Source organism: Rhodofomes roseus (genome assembly GCF_022264815.1).
Source record: "Rhodofomes roseus strain CIRM-BRFM 1785 chromosome Unknown C8Q71scaffold_10, whole genome shotgun sequence".
Classification (NCBI taxonomy): domain Eukaryota; kingdom Fungi; phylum Basidiomycota; class Agaricomycetes; order Polyporales; family Fomitopsidaceae; genus Rhodofomes; species Rhodofomes roseus.
The window spans coordinates 547706-569280 of record NW_025952966.1 but is presented as its reverse complement, the minus strand read 5'-3'; the positions used below and the strand labels follow the sequence as shown (position 1 = coordinate 569280).

The 21575-nt window shown below is 58.1% G+C and overlaps 11 protein-coding genes across 11 annotated transcripts; 5 read left to right on the top strand and 6 right to left on the bottom strand.

Annotated features, from left to right (window-relative positions):
- Positions 1-546: 546 nt before the first annotated feature.
- On the bottom strand, positions 547-1693 carry C8Q71DRAFT_759164 (TB2/DP1, HVA22 family-domain-containing protein). The gene is made up of 4 exons (XM_047923772.1): positions 1563-1693; positions 1376-1464; positions 959-1303; positions 547-890 (listed from the first exon to the last, which is right to left on the bottom strand). The coding sequence occupies exons 2-4, from the start codon at positions 1460-1462 to the stop codon at positions 774-776; spliced, it is 549 nt and encodes a 182-aa protein (XP_047778901.1). The 5' UTR covers positions 1463-1464; positions 1563-1693; the 3' UTR covers positions 547-773.
- On the top strand, positions 1694-2262 carry C8Q71DRAFT_759162 (uncharacterized protein). The gene is made up of 3 exons (XM_047923771.1): positions 1694-1739; positions 1788-1900; positions 1965-2262. Exons 1-3 carry the CDS (start codon positions 1716-1718, stop codon positions 2074-2076), a joined length of 249 nt encoding a protein of 82 aa, XP_047778900.1. The 5' UTR covers positions 1694-1715; the 3' UTR covers positions 2077-2262.
- On the bottom strand, positions 2142-2815 carry C8Q71DRAFT_822524 (DNA-directed RNA polymerase I kDa polypeptide; the record flags this gene model as incomplete). The annotated part of the gene is made up of 5 exons (XM_047926221.1): positions 2723-2815; positions 2557-2661; positions 2330-2502; positions 2239-2277; positions 2142-2180 (listed from the first exon to the last, which is right to left on the bottom strand). The coding sequence occupies exons 1-5, from the start codon at positions 2745-2747 to the stop codon at positions 2142-2144; spliced, it is 381 nt and encodes a 126-aa protein (XP_047778899.1). The 5' UTR covers positions 2748-2815.
- C8Q71DRAFT_759160 (metalloprotease) lies at positions 2816-5736 on the top strand. Its single transcript, XM_047923770.1, has 15 exons — positions 2816-3124; positions 3179-3236; positions 3297-3442; positions 3495-3594; positions 3650-3781; positions 3844-4001; positions 4058-4151; positions 4204-4234; positions 4294-4319; positions 4375-4427; positions 4483-4745; positions 4795-4961; positions 5021-5195; positions 5254-5597; positions 5653-5736. Exons 1-15 carry the CDS (start codon positions 2967-2969, stop codon positions 5668-5670), a joined length of 1923 nt encoding a protein of 640 aa, XP_047778898.1. The 5' UTR covers positions 2816-2966; the 3' UTR covers positions 5671-5736.
- Positions 5737-7269, bottom strand: C8Q71DRAFT_759156 (uncharacterized protein). The gene is made up of 5 exons (XM_047923769.1): positions 7096-7269; positions 7018-7042; positions 6856-6964; positions 6725-6804; positions 5737-6669 (listed from the first exon to the last, which is right to left on the bottom strand). The coding sequence occupies exons 1-5, from the start codon at positions 7262-7264 to the stop codon at positions 5826-5828; spliced, it is 1227 nt and encodes a 408-aa protein (XP_047778897.1). The 5' UTR covers positions 7265-7269; the 3' UTR covers positions 5737-5825.
- A 30-nt stretch (positions 7270-7299) lies between these two features.
- On the top strand, positions 7300-8520 carry C8Q71DRAFT_53332 (uncharacterized protein). The gene is made up of 4 exons (XM_047919178.1): positions 7300-7460; positions 7519-8066; positions 8120-8185; positions 8242-8520. Exons 1-4 carry the CDS (start codon positions 7337-7339, stop codon positions 8422-8424), a joined length of 921 nt encoding a protein of 306 aa, XP_047778896.1. The 5' UTR covers positions 7300-7336; the 3' UTR covers positions 8425-8520.
- C8Q71DRAFT_53430 (uncharacterized protein) lies at positions 8490-9402 on the bottom strand. Its single transcript, XM_047919187.1, has 3 exons — positions 9034-9402; positions 8850-8971; positions 8490-8793 (listed from the first exon to the last, which is right to left on the bottom strand). Exons 1-3 carry the CDS (start codon positions 9177-9179, stop codon positions 8555-8557), a joined length of 507 nt encoding a protein of 168 aa, XP_047778895.1. The 5' UTR covers positions 9180-9402; the 3' UTR covers positions 8490-8554.
- On the top strand, positions 9257-13925 carry C8Q71DRAFT_53335 (dynein heavy chain, N-terminal region 1-domain-containing protein). The gene is made up of 14 exons (XM_047919179.1): positions 9257-9402; positions 9458-9899; positions 9952-10221; positions 10269-10724; positions 10775-11344; positions 11399-11565; positions 11616-11693; positions 11743-12316; positions 12366-12496; positions 12548-12667; positions 12722-12940; positions 12991-13120; positions 13173-13270; positions 13323-13925. The coding sequence occupies exons 2-14, from the start codon at positions 9593-9595 to the stop codon at positions 13755-13757; spliced, it is 3555 nt and encodes a 1184-aa protein (XP_047778894.1). The 5' UTR covers positions 9257-9402; positions 9458-9592; the 3' UTR covers positions 13758-13925.
- Positions 13925-16312, bottom strand: C8Q71DRAFT_53348 (S-adenosyl-L-methionine-dependent methyltransferase). The gene is made up of 6 exons (XM_047919180.1): positions 15750-16312; positions 15477-15694; positions 15356-15425; positions 15127-15296; positions 15013-15077; positions 13925-14960 (listed from the first exon to the last, which is right to left on the bottom strand). The coding sequence occupies exons 1-6, from the start codon at positions 16294-16296 to the stop codon at positions 14093-14095; spliced, it is 1938 nt and encodes a 645-aa protein (XP_047778893.1). The 5' UTR covers positions 16297-16312; the 3' UTR covers positions 13925-14092.
- Positions 16313-16385: 73 nt separating this feature from the next.
- On the top strand, positions 16386-19027 carry C8Q71DRAFT_759147 (uncharacterized protein). Its single transcript, XM_047923768.1, has 17 exons — positions 16386-16609; positions 16664-16758; positions 16807-16847; positions 16895-16915; positions 16967-17005; positions 17065-17110; positions 17186-17195; positions 17317-17405; positions 17460-17544; positions 17601-17721; positions 17778-17833; positions 17882-17963; positions 18021-18127; positions 18183-18265; positions 18343-18353; positions 18407-18507; positions 18565-19027. Exons 1-17 carry the CDS (start codon positions 16434-16436, stop codon positions 18830-18832), a joined length of 1431 nt encoding a protein of 476 aa, XP_047778892.1. The 5' UTR covers positions 16386-16433; the 3' UTR covers positions 18833-19027.
- Positions 19028-21215, bottom strand: C8Q71DRAFT_822519 (phosphatidylserine decarboxylase 1). Its single transcript, XM_047926220.1, has 6 exons — positions 20805-21215; positions 20580-20752; positions 20247-20480; positions 19635-20181; positions 19415-19575; positions 19028-19347 (listed from the first exon to the last, which is right to left on the bottom strand). The coding sequence occupies exons 1-6, from the start codon at positions 21013-21015 to the stop codon at positions 19087-19089; spliced, it is 1587 nt and encodes a 528-aa protein (XP_047778891.1). The 5' UTR covers positions 21016-21215; the 3' UTR covers positions 19028-19086.
- Between the last annotated feature and the right edge of the window lie 360 nt (positions 21216-21575).

Genomic DNA, 21575 nt, shown 5'->3' with positions numbered 1-21575 from the left:
AAGATAGACGGCGGCAGGCGACTCTAGTGCGCGCCAGTCAACCTTGGTGATGGCGAGTCGCCGTGCGTGGTCACAGGCTTATCCGGCGCGCGAGCCATCCATGTGCTGCCCCGACACCCTCGACGCTCGTCTCCTCGTCTGCGGGCTGCCAGCACGCACAGCCGCGCCCACCGCTCGCCGCCTGGGACCACGACTCGGCCGCGACGGGTGGGGAGAGAGCTGCAGCGGCGGCCAGGGCCCGACTGTGCCATCCCAGCATGTCTGCATCGCGCCCTCCGTTTCGGGCCTAGCGCAGGGAGCATACCTTCTTCAATTCTATCTCCTTCTCTCCATATTGTCCTCACAAACCATCCACAAGGTATCGATCATCCTTGCCCTTTCAGGCCGCCCGGACATCAGCGCCGCGGTCGATCACGGGGCGCGCCGTCTTGGTCTCACCCAAATAACCATCCGGCTTTGTCCAGGGCCCGCAGGGTCGCACGACCAGCCCAGCTTCTTCATGCAGCGCCGGCATGGGTGCGGTACCGGAACCAGATCGCGGGGAGGTTGTGGGTCATGACATCGTGAATATTCGTAAACAGTCAGATACACAACCATCATATGATACGAGTCACGGCTAGAACGTCCTGCAGCCCAACAGCTTCACCCCGGCAACTCGACAGCGCGTCACCCACAGAAGCCTGTATGTGACAAACAAGGGAAACATATAGCGAGCAGTCTACGGAATTGTTGCGAATGTGAAGGGGAACAACCAAACGAGAGACCGAAGCAGCCTACTCCAAGCCGACCGCGACCGGCTCAGAGGTCGTTGTCGTCGCGGTGGAGCCCGTCTTGTGGTGGACGTTGACAAACACGGGCTTGACGACGGTGGCATAGAGAGCTTGTGCGCCCTGTGTCGAGAAAAACATGAGTGAGCCTGACGTCACGGGCGTGACACGTGGGAAGAAAGAAGACATACGCGGAAGGCAGGGAGCTGGAGCCAGAGGATGAACAGCGTCTTGGTGGCAAAGTACCACGGGAAGTAGTAGAGCACGACACGGAGGGCAAAGCTCTCGAGGAAGTTGAAGAAGCCAAAGACGACCCAGTAGGTCAACCACTGGATGTCGTCCTGGTGACCGGGCGTCTCGAGCGCCTTGACGGAGAGATAGGCGGGCAGCGCCCAGCCGATGAGGTTCGACACGGGGGCGGCGGACACGTTGATGGAGTGGAAGACGGCGAGGATGATGACGGCGCCGATGAAGGCATAGCTCTTGGGGACCTGGGTGCGCTGCTCGAAGGTGGTGAAGAGCGAGTATTTTGAGAGCTACGTGTCGCGTGCGGGCGAAAAGTCAGAGGGCGCTCGCTGGCGAGCGGGGAAGCGAGTAAGGCAACTGACCTCCTTGTCCAGCTGGTGCAGGTAGTAGTTGGCCTTGTCCTGGGCCGTCCGAACGGCGGGGTGTTGCTGCAGGTTTTGGGCAGACATGACTGGGAGGCGCGGTCGACGTGGCGCACGGATGGCAGGAAATGGGTGGAGAGGGCGACAGAGGTGAGAGGGGGCAGAGCAGGACGGGCGGGGGACGTACCTTGTGTTGCGCAGAGGACGGTTTGGGGGATGGGTGGTGGTTCTGGCTGAGGAGGGAGAGGAGCGGGTGCGGCGGGGTGATATGCCTTTGATGACGCGTGTTTGCCTGCCACGCACCTAAGTCCCGCTCCCAGCCACCGCCACCCACAACGCCATGTCCGACCACCAAGCCATCGCAGTATGTCTTTCCGGCCCTCGTATGTCTGTATTCTGACTGCTCCCACAGGCGAGGCACGCCGCCCTCCCCGCGTTCTCCCCGTCCGTCCCAGCAGGCCTCCTCCCTTACCTCGCCTTCCTCCTCCTCACAGCCACCTTCGCCCTGGCGTTCTACTTCTCCACGTACGTCTGTGTTCCTGATGACGCATCCACTGCGCGCTCATACATACACTCTGCGCTACCCTAGACTACCAAAAGACAAGATCCCCATCCGCGAAGCAGCCGTCGCCTCCCTCGCCAGCGTCCTCGGCGGCGTCGGCGTCGTCGCCCTCTTCTGCACCGCCGGCGTGTACCTGTAGATGCGCGGACGCTCTGTGATGCCCTGGGTATGATCCCCGTCTGCCCTCTCGCCCAGCGGAGCTCCTCAGTTGTTGACACGCCAGCCGTATTTACACTTCACGCACTGTCCGCCGCAAGTTCGTCAGCACAGCATCCAGGAACCTGTATTCTCTCGCACTCACGGTATAAAAGATGGTTGACCCTTCGTCTGCGCTGCGCAACTATGATACTACTGAGTATGGCTGTCTTCCGACGAGTGCTCCGGCGCCCTACCTGCATCTCCCGTGAAAAGGCCTCCATGTGTCCACACTCGGGGCACTTTTCTGTAACCTTCAGCAGCGCATCGTTTGCCTCGTGGACCTTGGTCTGCGTCTTGCCTTTCTGTCTCAGCGGTGACGGGAACGCATCCGGATGCGAGCGCGTCACGATCTCAATGTTCTCATACGCTGCCCACGAATCAGACGACGGCAATTGTACAGAGCAATAAGAGCTGAGCTCACAGCTTGCCGGCTCTTCATGGCCGCACTGCTCGCACTTGACATACATGTCCTCATCCTGCGGCAGGTTGAGCAGCGTGCCACAGTCCGGGCAAAACAGCAGCGAGCCTGAGCGGGAAATTTTAGTAGCGGTTCCTGCCAGTGGTCGAGGCATGAGGCTACCACCCACCTATCTTCTCCGCTAGTCTTGGCATATGCGCGAGTTCTGAATGCGGGTTGATGGAGGGGACTCGGACTCGGATGTGGCAAAGACAGTTTACCGCATTTGTGCGACGATCGACTCGCTGCCACATGATCGGATTGGTTCACCGTGCGATCTTCCAGAGTTCAACGTTCCTCGTCCGCTCCCAGGTCTCGCAAGGCTCTCGCTCGAACTCGCCTGAACGGACAGCGACATCATCAGACTGGCAGCGATGACCGTCGACATTGACCCCACTACGCAGGCGAACTACACAAAGATCGCTTCCGAGCATGTCCACTTCGACTGGACCGTTGACTGGGCCAAGCAGGTCATCTCCGGATCCGCAACTCACACCCTGGTCGTGCGGGAGGACAATGTGAACGAAGTGGTGTATGTTTCTATACCCTGTTCTCATCATAACGTGCTGATTCGCCGCCGCTTCAGTCTAGATGCGTTCGCTCTGAACGTCGAGAAGGCGTTCGTGGAGGACAAGGAGACTACGGTCAGTCCGGCTTCCAGTCATCATACTTCTGTCCTACATCAACTGGTCTGCTCCCTGTAGTTCTCCCTGGACCCTAGCCACCCAGTCATGGGTGCAGCCCTCCATGTGCCCTTGCCGTCCGGCCTCAAGGTAGGCGAACAGGTCAAGAGCACCATCCACTACAGCACGACCAAGGACTGCATGGCGCTCCAATGGCTAGACAAAGAGTACATCTCTTCCTTCGCAAACCTGTACCCACGTTCACCAGCGGTGCTCCAGGCAAACACAAGGCAAAACCTTCCCCTACCTCTTCAGCCAGTGCCAGCCCATCTACGCACGGAGCCTCGCGCCGCTCCAGGACACGCCATCCGTGAAAATCGTGCGTTCTAGTCCTCGTGTTGCTACAGGGCGCATGGTCTGATACAGACAGTAAGACGTACTCCGCAAACGTAGCCTCCATAATCCCCGTCCTCCTCTCCGCCATCCGCGTCTCGCCGCCTTCCGACGGGCCCGCACACGACGGGAAGGAGATTGGCAAGGACATAGTGACCTACACATACAAGCAGGCACGCGATACGCAGCTCGCCCTAAATGAGAAAAAACAACTAATATTCTACCCCATCCCCAGCCAGTGCCGATTCCGTCCTACCTGATCGCCATCGCCGCCGGCAACGTCCGCTACCGCGCGTGCCCCAGCATCGAAGGCAAGCAGTGGAAGACGGGCGTGTGGGCCGAGCCCGAGTTCATCGACTCCGCGTACTGGGAGTTTGGGGAAGCCATCAACAAGTGCGTCGCAGCCCTTTGTGTTTGCTCAATGTGACGACAGACTCACTGGGCACAAGGTTCATGCTGAAGGCAGAGTCTGTCTTGCCGCCTTACAGGTTTGGTGTATATGATGTGCTCGTTCTCCCCCCGTCGTTCCCGTACGGTGGCATGGTAAGTGATCTCCGTGCATCGTAGAGTCCGCTGATCAAGCTCCGGGCAACAGGAGAATGCGTGTTTGACGTTCCTTACACCGAGTGAGATCCACCTCCTACGTCCTCCCCAATATCCTCGTTACCAACTCAAAATTCTGCAGCGCTCCTCGTCGGTGACCGCTCGCTAGTACGTCTGCCGCGATAACACCGCTCCTAGTACACGTCGGCTCATTTCTTCGCAGGTCGACGTCGTAGTCCACGAGCTCTCCCACTCATGGTTCGGAAACGGCGTAACGTACGTACAATCACCACCCAACCTCCCATCGCCTCGCTTGCTCACGTTCATGCAGCCAAGCACACTCGACCCACTTCTGGCTGAACGAAGGCTGGACGACCTACATGGAGCGCCTGATCCTCGAGTACCTGCACGGGCCCGCCGAGCGCGGCTTCAGCTACCTCATCGGCGCCAAGTCACTGAAGGACGACCTCGAGCTGTACAAGGACCAGCCCAAGTACCAGCGTCTGGTGATCGACTTCGAAAAGGGCGAGGACCCGGATGATGCCTACAGCAAGGTGCCGTACGAGAAGGGGTCGAACTTGATTCTGCACCTTGGTATGTTTTCGGGTTACTTGTCAGGAATGATGATCGGACGTATCTCTAGAGCAAACACTGGGCGGACTGGATGTCTTCCTCCCTTACGTCTACGACTACGCGGCGACATACTTGGGCAAGAGCATCACCACCACCGACTGGAAGTCACATCTATACGCTTACTACCAGAAGCACAACAAAGACAAGGTCAAGGCATTGGACAGCATCGACTGGGATGTAAGCCATTGTCACCATCGCCTCGCATATCGACACTGGTGTTCTGACAGAAGCATTAGGCCTGGCTATATGGCGAAGGCACGGAGCTGCCCGTCAAGATGCAGTACGACACGACACTGGCTGAACAAGCATACACCCTCGCCACGAAGTGGGATGCCTCTCGACACACCAGCGACGTGTCGAGCCTGCCTTTCACGGAGTCCGACCTCGACGGATTCGGCTCGAACCAGATCGGTGCGCTCTCCCTCTTCCCTGAAACAACCGTTCGCCCACTGACACAACATCCCCATAGTCGTCTTCCTCGAACGCCTACACTCCTACCCCGCCCTGCCGGGCACACACATCACGTTCATGGGCAATCTCTACAAGCTCTCCTCGACGACGAACGCCGAGATCCGGCTGCGCTTCTACGAGGTCGCCTTCCTCGACCCGCAGTCGTCCGCCGCCAAGGCGCTCGCACCCGAGGCCGCGAAGTGGGTGACGGGCGAGGACGGCACGGGCGTCGTGAAGGGGCGCATGAAGTTCTGCCGCCCGGTGTTCAGGGACGTCTACAAGGTCGACCGGGAGCTGGCCGTGAAGTACTTCACGGCGAAGAAGGATTCGTACCATCCCATTGCGAGACGGTTGATTGAAAAGGTGCGGGATGGCTCGTAGCATTGCAGGAATAGCTGATGGAGCCCTTGTCGCGCAGGATCTTGGTCTGGCATAAGCTCGACAACACGGCGGTTGAAGGCATGTCGTTCGGACGACCTCACACATTAACTGTACCATTACACAAATAAATGAAGAGCAATCCAAATCTTCCCAGTGATAGCGAGACTGACATAACACAGCGTGCACAGGACAATCTATAGCAGCACTATCCTACTTGAAGCCGCCCCAGATATCGCCAAACGCGTCATCCTTCTTCTGCATCGCCGGCAGCGAAGAACCAAACAAATCCCCACCTGACGCACCAGCGCCCGTGCCCCCAGACGAGCCCCACACATCGCTCGTCGTGAACAAACTATGCTGCTGTGGGATAGCGGGTTGAGCTGCTGGGGCCCCCCAAAGGTTGGACTGCGCGGGCGCTACTTGTGCAGGGTTCCACCCCGAGTTCGCGCCCCACATTCCAACGCCGTTGTTGCCCACCATGCTGGTTACAGCTGCTTGTGCTTGCGCCGCGCCAGGCCAACCTGCTTGCACCGGGGCTTGAGCAAACTGTCCGAATGCTGCAGAAGCAGGCGCCGCAGGTGCGGCGACAGGCGTGGAGAAGAGCGAGAGGATGTCCTGCTTGACGTCCTTCCTGGGTGCTGGGCTCGCGGAGGTAGACGGAGGCGCGCTTGCGGGCGCGTGGAAGTCCAGAGAGAACAGATCATTAGAGACTGTCGGTGCAGCGGGTGGGGCCTGTGGTGTCGGGGCCTGGGGCGCGACCGGAGCGGGGAGCGCGGTCTTTGGTGCATTCTGCTGTGCGCGGTTGGCGACGCTCGTACTCAAGAGCTGGTGTGGCTGGGGCTGCCGGTTGGTGATAGATGCCCTCGAGGAGTGCGCCGTCACGTTGGAATGGACAGGGGTTGCAGTTCGCGATGGTTGTTGGGCAGCAGACGTCGCGGTGGTGGTCGCGGCGCCAGAGGACTGGCCATCAAGCGTAGAGGGATCTGATGGCGGGGGCCCGTCCATTGCCCATCGCCGTGATTCGTACTTTGAGCGTATGAAGGACTCCATCTTACTGTAGCACACATGAGACTTTACTACCAAGAAGCACGGAGTAGATGGTCACTTACTGATCGGCCGGAATGTGCCCTGGCTTGAGATGGGCTTCCCAGTACAAGTTCGCGAGACGATTACCCCATTTTTGAACAGACTTGGTGGTTCTCTCAGTGCCACGGAAGGGAAGAGGAACCAAGTTACGTACTGCCATCTGCTCTGGGGTCCAGACATCGAGATCCACGGACTTCACCTTGCTGATATGTGTTCCCATGGATCGGTGGATCCCCGAGCAACGAATGCACAAGAAGACCCCGCTGCAATGTGCATAGGTCAGAACAGCAGAAAGAGGCGGTCAGACAACGCGTACACGTTCCAGGAGGCCCATCGCGGGTCTGGCAGCGAGGTGTCAGTACGGGCTCGCGTCCGACATCTCACCGCGACGCACCGTTGCGTTTGCAGTCGGCGCAGACCTTGTTCTCTGGCCGCTTGAGGAGTTCTCTCAGGGTCTTTGCATTGCGTTCTGTCGTGACCTTGTCCTGGCGCGAACCCATGGTGGAGGCGGAGATGAAGGACACGTTAGAGATGGGGGACCTGCGACCGTCCACGCGAACCATGCGCGAGGACGGGCGCTGTTTGTGGCTGTTGCAGGGCGGTGGCGGGCATCCCCTCCACTCCTCGAAACCACCATGTCCTCCGCCGCTGCAAAGGCTGAAGCTCGCAGGAAAGCTATTCTCGCACGCGGCGGCGACCGCCTTGCGAGGCTCACGTCGTCTGCGCGGGGAGAGGACGCGTCGGCGTATCTGCACGATGGTACGTGTACATCGCTGGCCTGCCCCGACGCGTCTCACATCCGCCACGCCACCCCCAGACCCTCCGCTGGCACCGCTGCCCACGAATAGGCCTACGCTAGAGAGATTCGTCGGCGAAGAGACCAGCATGCCAAGGCCCACGCCAACGTCGACAGCGGCTGCTCCCCGCCCTGCACCGAAACCACAGGCCCCCGGCACACGCGCTGGCACACAGTTGCCTCCCGCGCAAGAGGAACAAATGAGACAGTTCCGTGAAGCCTTCGCTGCCGCTGCTGGTGGCTCATTCCCGTCTTTGCCCTCTACTGCTCCGGGAGAGGACCCGCTAGCTGCCATGATGGCCAGCATGTCGCAGCCTGGTGGCATGCCTGGCATGTCCGGCATACCACAGCAGAAAGTCGCTGCTGCCAAACCCAAGACGCGTCTACAGAAACTCTTGCCATTCGTTCACCTGACCGCTGCATGGATGCTCCTCATGTACTTCGTGTTCTGGAGAGAGCCAGAGGCCTTCGAAAGCCGAACACATCGTCTGCTGTCTGATGACGTATGGAGGCGGTGGGCAGAGCTAGGGTGGAAGAGTCCGAGCGATGGTTGGGGAGTACAACCAGTGGTAAGTCGGCGGTAGTCTTTGTGCGTCCTTGTACTCAGGCAGACCTCATTCAGCCTTTCTTCTGGGCATTCACTGCACTCACACTTGCTCTGCATTCGTGGCGTATATTCTCTAGAGTGGTAAGTATTGTTCCTTGTATCCCGCCCACTCAACTGTTGAATTCGTCTCCATCCAGGATGCGCCTCAACTGCCCATGCTGCTGGCCCTTGCGCTGCCGCACCTTCCACCTCCATTTCCATCCATCATCACGAATGGCTTAGCGTACCTCAAGATTGGTAGTGTATTCCTCGATGATATTGCAGGGTTGCTGGTCGGGATAGGATTGTTCATATGGATCGCGGCTTTAATAGCGACTTGAAATGATGTCTGTATCACGACTCCAACGACACACAGTCAGTGTAGAATCACATTAATGCAGCTCCGACCTTGCATGCAATGGACTCTATTACCGATGACTCTGTAGCATAAACGGGCGAACAAGTCGGATACTATGGAAGGACAGCGGCAGCACCGGTCTGTGGCCGATTGGGGTCAAGGAAGAGATCCTCGATGGATTTTGCCGGCTTGGGAGCCTTCGGGGTAGGGGGGTCGATGACGGGTAGACCGGCCGCTGCCCTCTGCTTCTTCCACCGCTGCCAAGGAGTACCACCCGCCATGTCCATGAGCTCCTGGAAGATGGCCGAGGACCACTTCTTGTCCATGTTGATTGATTGTGTTGTTCCATTGTCTACAGTTGAGTTTCAGTTATGAGGCATAGACGGAGGCGGGAGAGGTAACACTCACGGAACTCGACCTGCATCTCCGGAGGCCATTGCTCTTCTGGAGTCTTGGGAATCTTGTTCACTTGGATATCCATGCTTGGGTTCACATAGCGTATCCGACGCAAATCCTCCTTGACGAAATGCCTGCAGTGAACAGAGCGCACGAGTGTCAGAGCAGGACAGCACTGTTCGGAGGCCCGACGTACCTCGCCCCGAAGTGGTCATTTCGGAACGCCAGCGTGAGCTTGAGACTCTTGATGGTGTCGAGCTGGGGGCGGGGCTCCTTCTTGAGCATGGCGAGGACCTTTGAGAGGCGCGAGGGCCCGAGGGGCACCTTTGGTCTGCGAGGCATGGTGGGAGACGGAGGAAGAGAAGAGGTCGCGCTGTTGCCGAAAGAGGCCTTGTTGGGATTAGCGCCGGCGGTGCAGGTGTGTTCGCGCTACGCGTCGACCAACCTGCCTCTTTCTGCAGCGAGCTGCTCTCCGCCAGCACCCTCCCCCGCCCTCTTCACCCACCCGAAGACCTCTACACGCGCGTGCCATCCTCTCAGCGCGTGGCTCTCACACTAACCCCAGGTAGGCGCTGCCAGCCGTGGTGTGAGAGGCACTGACCGACATGTTTCCCCTCCAGCACTATTTCTCGAGTTACCGCAAGCCGCTGCCTCGCGTGCTATCGTGGTCCAGTCGCTCGTCTTCCAGGTCCCGGCCATCATCTGCACTCGGCTCATCCAACGAGTCCCTTGCACCCAAGGAACCGCCACAGCCGATGGCCGCAATCGAGTCTCCAATACCGCCCTATTCGACGCCCAACGGCGTCGCGCACGTCAATGGGAACGGGAATGGGAATGGGAACCTTCATGATGGCTTGTCAGACGGTCCTGCACCTGCATCCACGACGTTTGACCCCACTATCTTCCGGTCGTACCTACTCGCCCTGTTACCGCCAATGATCGGCGCATCCCCAGAAGAACTCGAGTCGCTCTTCGATGACGAGTTCGACGAGCGCATCCACCGGTTTGTAGGCGAGGGAGGCGGTGTGATATACGTCGTGAAGAAGAAGGACGATGCTGAAGGTGCGCCCTCCCCATTGCTTCGCCGCTCCGTTCGTATAACGATTGCCCGCAGAGGATGCCCCGCCAACATATACATACAAGCTAACGGCGCAGATGACTTACGACTCCACCCATGTTATGACTATTGCTATCATGAAGCGGGGGCCCATACTCGACCCAACAACGCCTCTCGCAACTCAGCTACACATTCTCAACCTCTTCGGTGGGGAAGACACGCCGTACGAGAGCTTGCACTCCGTCGTCAGCTATGCGGTCAAGCCTTGGTTCGAGGCCTTTGTTGGTGCTCGACATGGAGGGAAAGACGGCGGTGACTCCAAGATGGGTATGTGCTCTGCAGATGCGCAGCCGCCGTTGCTGACGACAAGCTAGGTATCCCGATGACCAAGAAGAAGTTCGCGGAACTGGAATTGTCTCTGCTGCATCTACAGCAGAACGTCGAGATACCAGAAACGCACCTTGTCATCCATCCCATCATCCAGAGGACCGTCGAGCAGGCCCGAGCGGAGGGTCGGCGACCGAGCATTTCTGACATTCCGTCAAAGCTTCTGAATGACAGCACGTTCCTCAACACGCTTCACTCGCACGTGAACCAATGGATCAAGTCTATCCAGACTGTGACGAAGCTGTCGCGAGACGTCTCGTCCGGTACGGCCTCCCAGGAAATCAACTTCTGGCTTAGTCTGGAGCGAGCTCTCGAGGGTATTGAGAACCAACTGCGCAGCGAGGAGGTTAGCATAGTGATGGAATGTTTGCGCAACGCCAAGCGGTTCCACGCAACGGTCAGTTTCATGACGGATACAGGATTGAAGGATGCAACGGACACTGGTGAGCAGGGTCGCATTTATTGCTCTCTCATAGAACCTCACTTCCTGCAGTCCACAAGTACAATCAGCTCATGAAAGATTTCCCGCTGAACGAGCTGTTGTCTGCCACTGACCTCGACAAGATCAACGAGGCTCTCGTCTTGATCTTCGGCCACATCAACCGCAAGCTGAAGCTGTCCCCCTATCCTATTCGCCGTGCACTCCCTCTAGTCGAAGCGATCTCTCGTGATTTCAACGACCAGCTCCTCCGAGTCCTCACCTCCCACCGTCTGCTCTACACTCCCTACGAGACGTTCGAGCGTCTGCTCGCGCAGACCATGGAGATCTTCCGGACATGGGACGACAACATCAAGGAGTTCACCAACGTCGCCCGTGAAGTCACCCGGAAGCGTATGGAGAGGTTCATCCCGATCAAGGTCGTCCCTGCGCATGCGAAGCTGCAGGACCGCTGCCGGTACCTCAGGGATTGGCGCAAGCAGCACGAGCAGCTAGCCGTCATGACGGGCCCCACGAAGGGTCTAGGAGGGGTCGGTATGGAGATTGGTGGTGTGGACATGGAGGCGGAGGTCAAGGATGCGTACGAGGTCATGAAGCGGATTGACGTCCTCGACGTTTCTGTCGGTGCGTAACCTTACGCTGACTCACATCGCGGTCGGAAGCTCTAACTTTACACAGAGGGAAGCGAGATCTGGGTAGCAGCAGAGAACGCATACAACGAGCGCGTTGCGCGCGTCGAGAACCAAATCATTGCGCGTCTGCGCGATCGCTTGGGGACCGCGCGGAATGCCAACGAGATGTTTCGTGTCTTCTCCAAGTTCAACGCCTTGTTCGTGCGGCCAAAGGTAGGAGATTTTAGTGGTTAGACTAGGAGCTCGCTGACCGTGTTCTTCAGATTCGTGGTGCCATTCAAGAGTACCAGACGCAGCTGATCGACTCCGTGAAGGAGGATATCAAGCGGTTGCACGACAAGGTCAGCCAATTGCACGTCCGTTGACGGCTTAAGACTCACTCTCCCACAGTTCAAGACGCAATATCGGTTCTCAGAAGCCTACCATATGTCGCAGATGCGCGACCTGCCGCCTATATCCGGTGCCATCATCTGGGCTCGCCAAATTGATCGGCAACTGCAGACGTACATGAAGCGTGTGGAGGACGTCTTGGGCAAGGGCTGGGAGCTCTACGCCGAAGGTCAAAAACTGCAGTCGGAGAGCGCAGCATTCCGCAAGAAGCTGGACACCAGGCCCGTCTACGATGCCTGGCTGCACGACATCAACCGACGGGACATGGGGGTCAACGGCCGGTTGTTCGAGATCGTGCGGTTACGTGGAGGCGGGTTCCAGCTTGCGGTGAACTTCGACCCGCAGATCATCACGCTCTTCAAGGAAGTGAGGAATCTGCTTTGGCAGAACTTCCAGGTGCCTCATGCGATCACGAACATGGCCAAGGATGCGAAACGCGTGTACCCTCATGCCGTCAGTCTCATGGAAACGGTTCGGACGTATGGACAGACTTTGGACCTCGTCGAGAACAACAAGGGCATTGAGTGGCTCGTTGCTGAGTACCGGAATGAAGCCCAGCGCATGGTCACACGAGGTGAGTATGCATCAAGAGTGCTGAACGGTCGTGCTGAGGATTTGTACAGGCATGAACATCCGCTGGGACCACTTTGTCAACCAATATGACACTGCACGGTACGTCTCGAGTCGGGAGGCTCAAGACAATCGACATCTTCAGTTTGTCCGAGAGTTTGCTAGTGTCGTGTCAGTCTTGCAGGTGGGAAAGTTGTTTCCTTGACACAGTATGTCGTACTGACAGTCACCACAGGACAAGACCAACAACGTCATTGATCTGTACAGAGACATCACGCGAGCCGTGGAAGAGCTCTCGACCTGCCCCTACACGACTGAAGCGTTTACTGAGCTCCTTGGCAAGATTCAAGCAGCGGTAAGCATGCTCCACGGTTTAAATCAGCTTGTATACTGATATTTCCCTCGTTAGATCGATCGACTCAACCTCGAGGGATACGCAAACCTGGAACAGTGGGTGGCTGAGCTAGACCAACGCATTGAAGGCATTCTACTGCAACGCCTGGTCCAGACCATCCAACTCTGGTGCACAGAATTCGATCGGAACGAAGAGACCGAGCGCCGTGAACCGCTGGTATTGAGGGACATCACGAACAAGCGTCGTGGGGACAAACGCGTGAAAGAAGAGAAGGTGAGCAGTCCCTGACGTTTGACTTCGCATTTTACTGAGCCGTGCGTCAGCCTGTCGAGGGAACGTTGACCCTGAAGCCGATCGTGCACGAAATCCGGATTCAAAATCAGGTCATCTTCCTGGATCCGCCTATCGAACATGCACGGCAGAATTGGATCCGGCAATTGCATGACTGGCTGGGTAACTAGGCATGCCATTCAAACAAGTATACTGTTGCTCACAGAGGTCTCAGGCGTCGTGTGTCGTCTGCGGAGAATTCTAAGCTCTCGCTATGAGATCGGTCTGCAGATGCAGGGTCATACAACAACCGAATCGACATATACATCGCTGGTGAGTGCTATTGAGTACATGTGCGGTGCCTCTGATGCGAGCCTCTCAACAGTTGACGCACTTCACCGATGCAACTCTGGACAGACCATTCATGCTCATTGAGCAGAAGATTCAGCAACTGAAGGAATACGTCGCCAAATGGCTACAGTTCCAATCGCTTTGGGACCTCGAAACCGAATACGTATTTTCGCGACTCGGGGACTCGCTCGCGAATTGGCAACAACTGCTAACGGAGATCAAGAAGGCACGATCGACATTCGACACGTCGGACACGCAGAAGTCGTTTGGCGTATGCGTCATCGACTACGAGCAGGTGCAGGCACGGGTGAACGCCAAGTACGACGCATGGCAGCGGGACATCCTCAGTAGGTTCGGTGTCAAGTTGGGCAATGCGATGAAGGAGATGCACGCGACGATTTTGAAGGCGCGGAACGACCTCGAGCACCAGTCGATAGAAGGCTTGGTGGGGGTCCCGCGGCGATTCTAGGATGTGACTTTTGTGATTGTATAGGTACTGCCCCTGCGTCATTCCTTTGCTTTTTATTCCTTTCTCCCCCCTGGTCGCCCAGCATCCATCCGCATATGCATGTCACTCATACACTACTGTTAGATACCACCAGCTGTTTCCTAGCTTACGCACACCATGACTGTATAATTGATATACCACTAGGAGCTCTCGCCGCGATGTGGGTTACAGTGAAGGATGCTGAATTGTAGATTACTGGTGTCTGTCTGGGGTCACGCCGCTGGGATTGGGATTCCAGCTGCGATGGCGGTAAGCCAGACCCAACATTAGAGTCTGTTGTAGTAAGTAGGATGCGATTAAGCAAGGCGTAACACAGCTACAGATTCGACGTGCGCCGTTTGCGGGAAGAGGTCAAAGCCCCTCACAGACTCCAGCACGTATTTCCGCTTGTCCGGACCCACCCCGTTCTGCTCGCTCTTCCTGATAATCATACCGACGTCCCTCGCCTGCGTATGCACGTTGCAGCTCACATACACGACGGTCTCGCAGCCAAACGCGATCATCTGGCTGATGAATTTGTCGTCGGTGCCCTTGCGCGGGGGGTCGATGATGAGCGCGGTGCGTTCGCGGGGAAAGTCCGCGACGGTCCGGAAGACGTCCGCGGCGTCGCCCTCGAGGAACGTGCACTGTTCGGGGCGGAGGTGGTTCAGCTCCGCGTTGCGCGTCGCAGCCGCGATCGACTCGGCCGCGATCTCGATGCCGGCGACCTTGTAAAAGCGCTGCGCGAGCGTGATCGCGAAGAGGCCGCTGCCGCAGTAGGCGTCGATGAGGTGCGTCGGGACGCGGCGTGGGGGCGAGGGCGGCGCGGCAGATGCGTTGGTGGCGATCGGTGCTTGGCCGTTGAAGATGGCGGAGCGGACGTAGGAGGTGAGGGGGACGAGGATGGAGTTGTTGTTCTGGAAGAAGGAGCCCGCGCCGAACTCGAAGATCTTGTCGCCGACGCGTTCGCGCACCGTCGCCTTGTGGTCTGTTGTGCAGATGTGCTTTTCATTGGGTGGAGCGGTGGGGAACGGTGGAGGTGAGGGAGATCTCTGCTGCGCGACAAGCGGGACTAGCATGGGTGATAGTCTACGAGCCGGACTGGGACTACCGCTTGGAAGGGGTGTGAGCTCTAATGAATCACGCAGGCACAGTGAGACACCCTTCTTATACGTGTAGATGTTGCTACACAGACGGTAGTCAGTATGCTTCCTCGGGCAATGAGACCGCAGCTCACTCAATGATCTGTTCGCGCAGGGGCTTGTACGCCGCATTGATAGGTTCTGTCGCTATGGGGCATTCCTTCATGGCACGTCAACACCTGGAACTCGCGTGCGCCGTCTGACCTTACCTCAATATCCATGACTTTGCGTGTTTTAACAATATTGAAACCGATGGGAGGGACTGTGCCTTGGGAGTACTTGGGTGCTTCGAAGTGGGGAGTGAGTTTTGTGCGGTAGTTGTACTGCAAGGGTGAGCCGATGGTGGGTGACACTTTTGGCACAGCAGATGAGGGAAGATCTGTTCCAAGGTCCAGTCGTTAACTACGGATTGCGGTGAGATTCAACGAAGCGTCATACTTGAGAAGCTCTCGTATGCTCGGACGACGACTTCGCGCTTTAGCTCGAGCTGTTTCTCGTACGAGAGCATCTACATTGCAAATTGAACAACCCAGGATACACCGCGACACATGGCACACACCTGGAACTGGCATCCGCCGCACTTGCCGAAGTACTTACACTTCACGCGGGACATGTCCCTCCACTCCGGGTTGGGCTCAATAACCTCGAGGAGGTCGGCGTATGAATACATGCGCGCATGTTGGTGGACGCGGACGCGGATCTTCTCGCCGGGCATGGCGTGGGGTGTGATGATGACCCATGGCCTATGGGGCGCGGGTGCAACGGACAGGGAGTCACCTGGAGGTGATATTGATTTCCGCTCTGAAGACGGACGGGTGGGTGCAAGACATACCAGTAGACGACAGACGGGAGACAGTGAGCTCCAGCACGCAAGAGCGCACATCCTCGAACGGCGGGTCCCAGTCGCGGGACTCTGCCACCGCCTGCTCGACGACGTCTTTGCCGAGTAACTTGCCAGCCTCGTAGGCGACGATCCATTCGCCGGTGAATGGCTCAGCCTGTAGGCGCCGCTTGCTGCTCCTCACTCTTCTTCTTTTTGCTCGCTTTGAGAGTGCGGTGGAGGGCTGGCGGTTTGTCTGCTGAGGCTCCGGCTGAGCGGGCTCTGCAGCGGGGTGGAGCGAGTTGGGAGGAGGGTTGCGTGCATAGTCCGCGGGCCCCGAGTCGACCTCTACAGCGGCAGAGTCAACTGGAAGCGGTGGGGACGGTTCCACGGCTATGTGCATGGCTGGCTCGGCACTGTCCAGACGGGGTCTCTTTTCGGGGCGGTCGGGGACGGGTTCTGTGGAGGATGAGCGGACGGCGGCCATCGCAGCTGGACATGCACGACGGCGAGCGGGGAGGGAGAGGAGATGAGCGCGGCGGAGAGAGCGAGCGAGCATCGACCCTCACTGCCAGCCTGTCCGCCCGCCACAAATATTATTTATTCCCCAGCGATCGTGACACGCTACACGTGACCTGCGCGTCGTCACTCCCGCGCGTCTCCCATCTCAGCCACCCACCTTCATCCCAGGCGGCCATGCGTCTGTCCCATTCTCTCCTCTCCTTCGCCGCCCTTGCCTTCACCCTCGCTCATGCTTCTCCCACCACTCAACTTCCCACCGACGAGGAAGGCGAACAACCTGGGTCCTCCGCCTTTTGGTACAAGCTGATCGGAAGCGTCGGCCTCGTTCTCCTCGGCGGTGTTTTTGCAGGGTGGGCGACACAGACCCCCATACATCCTCCTGATAACTCACTGGCACTGCTCAGACTGACTCTTGGTCTCATGGGCCTCGACGAGCTGCACCTCCGTGTCCTCTCAGCGTCCTCAGATGACCCTGTCGAGCGCAAGAACGCGCAGAAAGGTATTCGCTGTGTCTGACCGTCTCCGCGTCTCGCTGACTCTTTGTCAGTCCTAAGCCTACTTACTCATCGTCGCCACTGGGTCCTTGTGGTACGTCTCGCACTGAATGCTCCACCGGCGCATGCTGACCTTACCAGGTCCTCCTACTCGGTAACGTGGTATGTGCCGCTGCACACGAGCCGCACATTCCCCTCTCACTTGGACCCTAGATCGTCAACGAGACCTTGCCCATCTTTCTAGACAGTGCCGTGAGTCTTCGCAGTGCTCCCGGTCTGCTGCTTGGCTTGACTTCAATTGCATCGTCCAGCTCGGCGGCGGTCTTGCTGCGGTGGCCATCTCTACTACCATGATCGGTGAGTGTGCACCGCCTCGAATGCTTGTCGGACCAGTCTCTTGACCAGGTCTTGCGCTTCTCCCGCATGCCACAGTAATATTCGGGTATGTAACGCGTTCGAGCTGCATGACCCCTCTAACTCCCCGCATTCGTGCCGTCGTATCTGCAGAGAGTAAGTCACATTGCTGTTCGTGCTCATTTTCAATTTCACTGAGATTGGTCTAGAATCATCCCACAAGCAGCCAGCGTGCGCTACGGCCTTTCAATAGGAGCGTCCTGCGCACCCGTCGTTCTGGGCATGATGTACCTGTTCGGTAAGTCAGGGACGAGGACCTTGCCAGTCATGTACTTAAGCTGCGCAACTGCAGCGCCCGTGGCCTATCCGATTGCCAAGCTACTCGACTGGATCCTGGGTGCCAACGACACGCACACGTACAAGAAGGCAGAGCTTAAGTGAGCCCCCGTGTCTGCAGCGCTCTCGGCGTGGCTGAAGGTTATATCTTCTCCAGGTCGTTCTTGGCGTTCCATCGGCAGGGCGAAGAGCCTCTGCGGGACGACGAGATTAGCATCCTGAATGGGGTGCTGGAGCTGAATAACAAGCATGTCGAGGAGCTCATGACCCCGATGCAGGTCAGGCGATAGATGTCACGCACCTACTCTGTAACTCACGGACTGAGCGTTTGCAGGACGTTGTGACAATCAGCTCAGACAGGATCCTCGACCACGACACGGTCGATTTCATGTAAGTGCCCCTGACAGCAGCACAGAGTAAGAATTCACAATGCTCCAGACTGCGGAGCGGGTATTCGCGCATCCCGGTGCACACTCCCGGCCATCCGCTAGCGTTCGTGGGGCTGCTTTTGATAAAGAAGGTTCTCCTCCACCACCGCGCACAGTAGGTGTCGTACTGACAAAAAAGAGTTTGACAGCTGTCGGTGTATGACCCCAAGGAAGCGCTCCCGGTCTCGAAGTTCCCGCTGTCGATCCTGCCCGAGGCGAACCCATCGATCAATTGCTTCCAGGCACTTGACTACTTGTCTGTCTCCACTGTTTCGCCGGTGCGCTTGCTACTGATAATCTTGCCATTGCAGCCAGACGGGCCGTGCGCACTTGCTGTTACTGAGCACGATGCCAGGCAAGGAGGGCGGCGCCATTGGCGTCGTAACCCTCGAAGGTCCGTCTGACCCACCTACCCATCCGCACAATTGGCCCACTCACCTATCTACTCACCGTTCGCCACCATTCCCACAGATATCATCGAAGTGAGTGCCAACTAACCTTTCAACGTCGCCTCAGCTAATGAGCCGTGCACCAGGAAATCATCTCAGAAGAGATCATCGACGAGACTGACCGCTACGAGGACAACCACAGCAAACGCCGCGCCAGGCGTCAGTTCAACGCACAGGCGATGCGCGGGTGAGTATTTCATTCCTCCCTTTATAGGTCAATCGAGTCTCATCCCCTCCCCTACAGAATCATCGAAAACCGCGGCCGCACCAGCCGAGCGAACAGCCAGACCACCGTCCCCACCGCCGGCGAGCGCACGCCGCTCATCGCGGCGGCCGCTGGCGTGCACGTCGTCGAGCACGACCCGCAGGACGGCGCGGAACAGCGCCTCCCGGAGGGCACCATAGCGAGGGACTTTGTCGTCAGCCCGAAGCCCGCCAACGGCGGGGGACCGCAGTACGGCAGCGTCATTGTCGGTTCGCCGAGCAACGCGGACCGGACGACGGAGCAGTAGTGACTGCTCGTTTGTTTAGCTCTATCGTCGTGTAAAGGTGTCTGATGGGCGGTCACAAGTGAGCGAGCTCCTATATCTCTATCGTCATCGTGCAACGGACTGCGCTCGTGCTACATCAGTATCTGTATCATACTCATACCACTTATTATCGTCGTGTTATCGATGTTCCTTCCTTGTGCATACACACAGCCAGTGCTCAAGTCACACACCACAACTGCAGATGATTCGGGTGCGAATTAGATTTGACAGTACATCTACTGCTTCTCCGTAAGATTGGAGTGCAAGTCGCCCAGCTTCTCCCCCATCTTGATTTTCTGTCCCGCTTCTACTGTGAACTCGAAGTCCTGCGGCGCCTCGAACACGAGCACGATCGTGCTCCCTAAGTAGAAGCCGCCCATCTCCTGCGCCTTCGAGAGAGGTTGGCCGCGGAGGACGGGAGAAGCGGATGTGTAGACCGCCTCCTCGAAGGTGCCTACTGGTGGGCGGTGTCTTGTTGCGACGTTCGTGCGGAGGGCCTCCAAGAGTGAAAGTGTCAGCTGTGTTGACTGGCTGGTTTCTAATCATTTTGACGATAGACCTCACCTGGTCGAAGTTGATTTTGATACTGCCGACATTCGTCGCGCCGACGGGGACCATCCCGAAGAACCCATACTTCCACCTGCCAAGCAGGGCCACGCGCTCATTCAGCACAAACACGTCCGCCAGCTTGTCCACCATCCACGGTGACACCGAGAACAGGTCACCTAAACAACGCCAGTCAGCCCCTCGCCCCTCTCACCCACAGAGTCTCCCGTGTGCTTACCTACGAAGTGCCGCCTCTTCTCCACGACCCACGCCGTCGGGCTATGGAACCGATGATAGTCCCCGGGCGCGAGGTATATCACCGTGAAGAACAGCGCATGCTCCGGCTTCACGCTCCCCGCGGGACGGCCCTGCGCGCGCTCCAAGAACGGGCGCACGCCCATCTCCGCGGCGACGCCCGCCTCGTGCGCGACGACGTCCTGGAGGGGCCCGTCCGGGCTCACCGACGCGTCCGTCTGCTCGCCGTGCTTCGTCGGCACCGGCTTCTGCTCCTTCTGCTCCTGCTGCGGCGCGCCTTCCGCCGTGGGTGGGCGCGGCGTGCCGAGGAAGTCGTGCAGGCTGTACTGGATGCCGTTGATGTCGGCGAAGTCGCGGTCGAGCACCTCCGCTTGGTCGCGCGGATGGAACTCGACGTTCGCGGGCGGAGGCAAGCCGGGGCGCTCGACGCCGAGGAGGGCGTCGAGAGAGTAGGTCGCGCCCTTGATTTGCTCGACGCGCCCGTCGCGGATCACGCCGTAGTGCAGCACGCGTCCGTCGGCGGGGCTCACCTGCACGCAGCCGCGGCGGGATGTCAGTCTCAGGGTTTACGCAGGACAGGAGCACAGCGGCGTACGAGGACGGTGTCAGCTACAGGCCGAGCGCCGGGTTTGAGCTTCCTGTAGAAGAACTCGCCGAGACTTGCATATTGTGTGAGGTCGGGCGGGTTGATTTCGTCGAGGTTGCAGCCGAAGGTCCAGGAGTAGAGCTTGAAGCCGAATGGACGGAACCAGACGGGGAGTTCGAGCGAGTTAAGGAAGCCCCAGACGCGGGAAAGGCTGTTGAGTGGGAGGGCACCGAGGACGTGAACCTGGAGCAGCACAGCAGCATGAGTACTCAGTTGTGAAAACGAGCTACAATATCGGCATCCGGCTTCACAGGCTGCGAAACACCGAGAAGTAACACTTACCTGCCAAGGGCCCTTCAATTTTACGACACCTTGCCCGTCCTCGTCCACATGCACCTCCTTCTCGCTCCTCCGGGTCCTGCGATATTGTAGGACGATGAGGAGGAGCGCACCGACAGCGACGGGGAGAGGATACCACTTCGTTGGGGTCTGTGTCCACGCGTCTGCGAGTCTTTCTGACCGTCGTCCGTCAGCTACGACCCTGGTAGAACGCTGAGGTTTACGCACGATGTAGAGGTGCTCGGTCACTTCGTTGTTGTTTCCCCTCTCCTGAGAATTTTGGTGGCTCGGAGGAGTAGAGCCTATGTTGACATTTCCGGGTTGTACTGGATAGTACGGCATACCGAGGGCGCGCGAACGATGCGCTGGTCAGGTTAGAACCTAGAGCACGGCGCAGAGGTTGTGCCTGCAAACGGAATATGCGCTGCGCTGTGAGCATGAATGCATGCGTCTCCCAGCCCTGTGTGTTGGACCGAAATTTTGATGTATCGTAGAACTAGGATGGGGGAGGCGAGTGTGACGGTGCAGCAGTACTACACAGTGGAATGCACGAAAGCCGGTGGCGCCCAGCTGCAGCCACAGCGCGGTGACGTCGCGCGCCGGCTGCGACGATCGCTTGTCCAGCGAATTCAGAATGCCCAGCTAAGTCCAATAATCCCTCGTTGCTGGAAAAATGGCCCATCAAACCCTTCGCTCGCCCATACTTCTCAGGATCATAAGATCCAGTTCTTGCCATTCGTTCAAAACTTCTGTAGGTCCTGGGGGAGTGAGTGTCGGCAAAGGCGTCACCGAAGTCATGAGCCACCATCGTGGCCAGCACGATGCCAGTCCATCCGAGCGAGACTTTGGAGCAGGAGGATCATAGTACGACATGCCTTCGGACGTAACACATATTCCGGCGTCCACGGATGGCAGAAAGACTCCAAGCAGCTCGGAAACGTTCAAACGCAGTCTTGAGTGTCAACACAACTGCAGCGGATGACCTTGAACAATAATAGG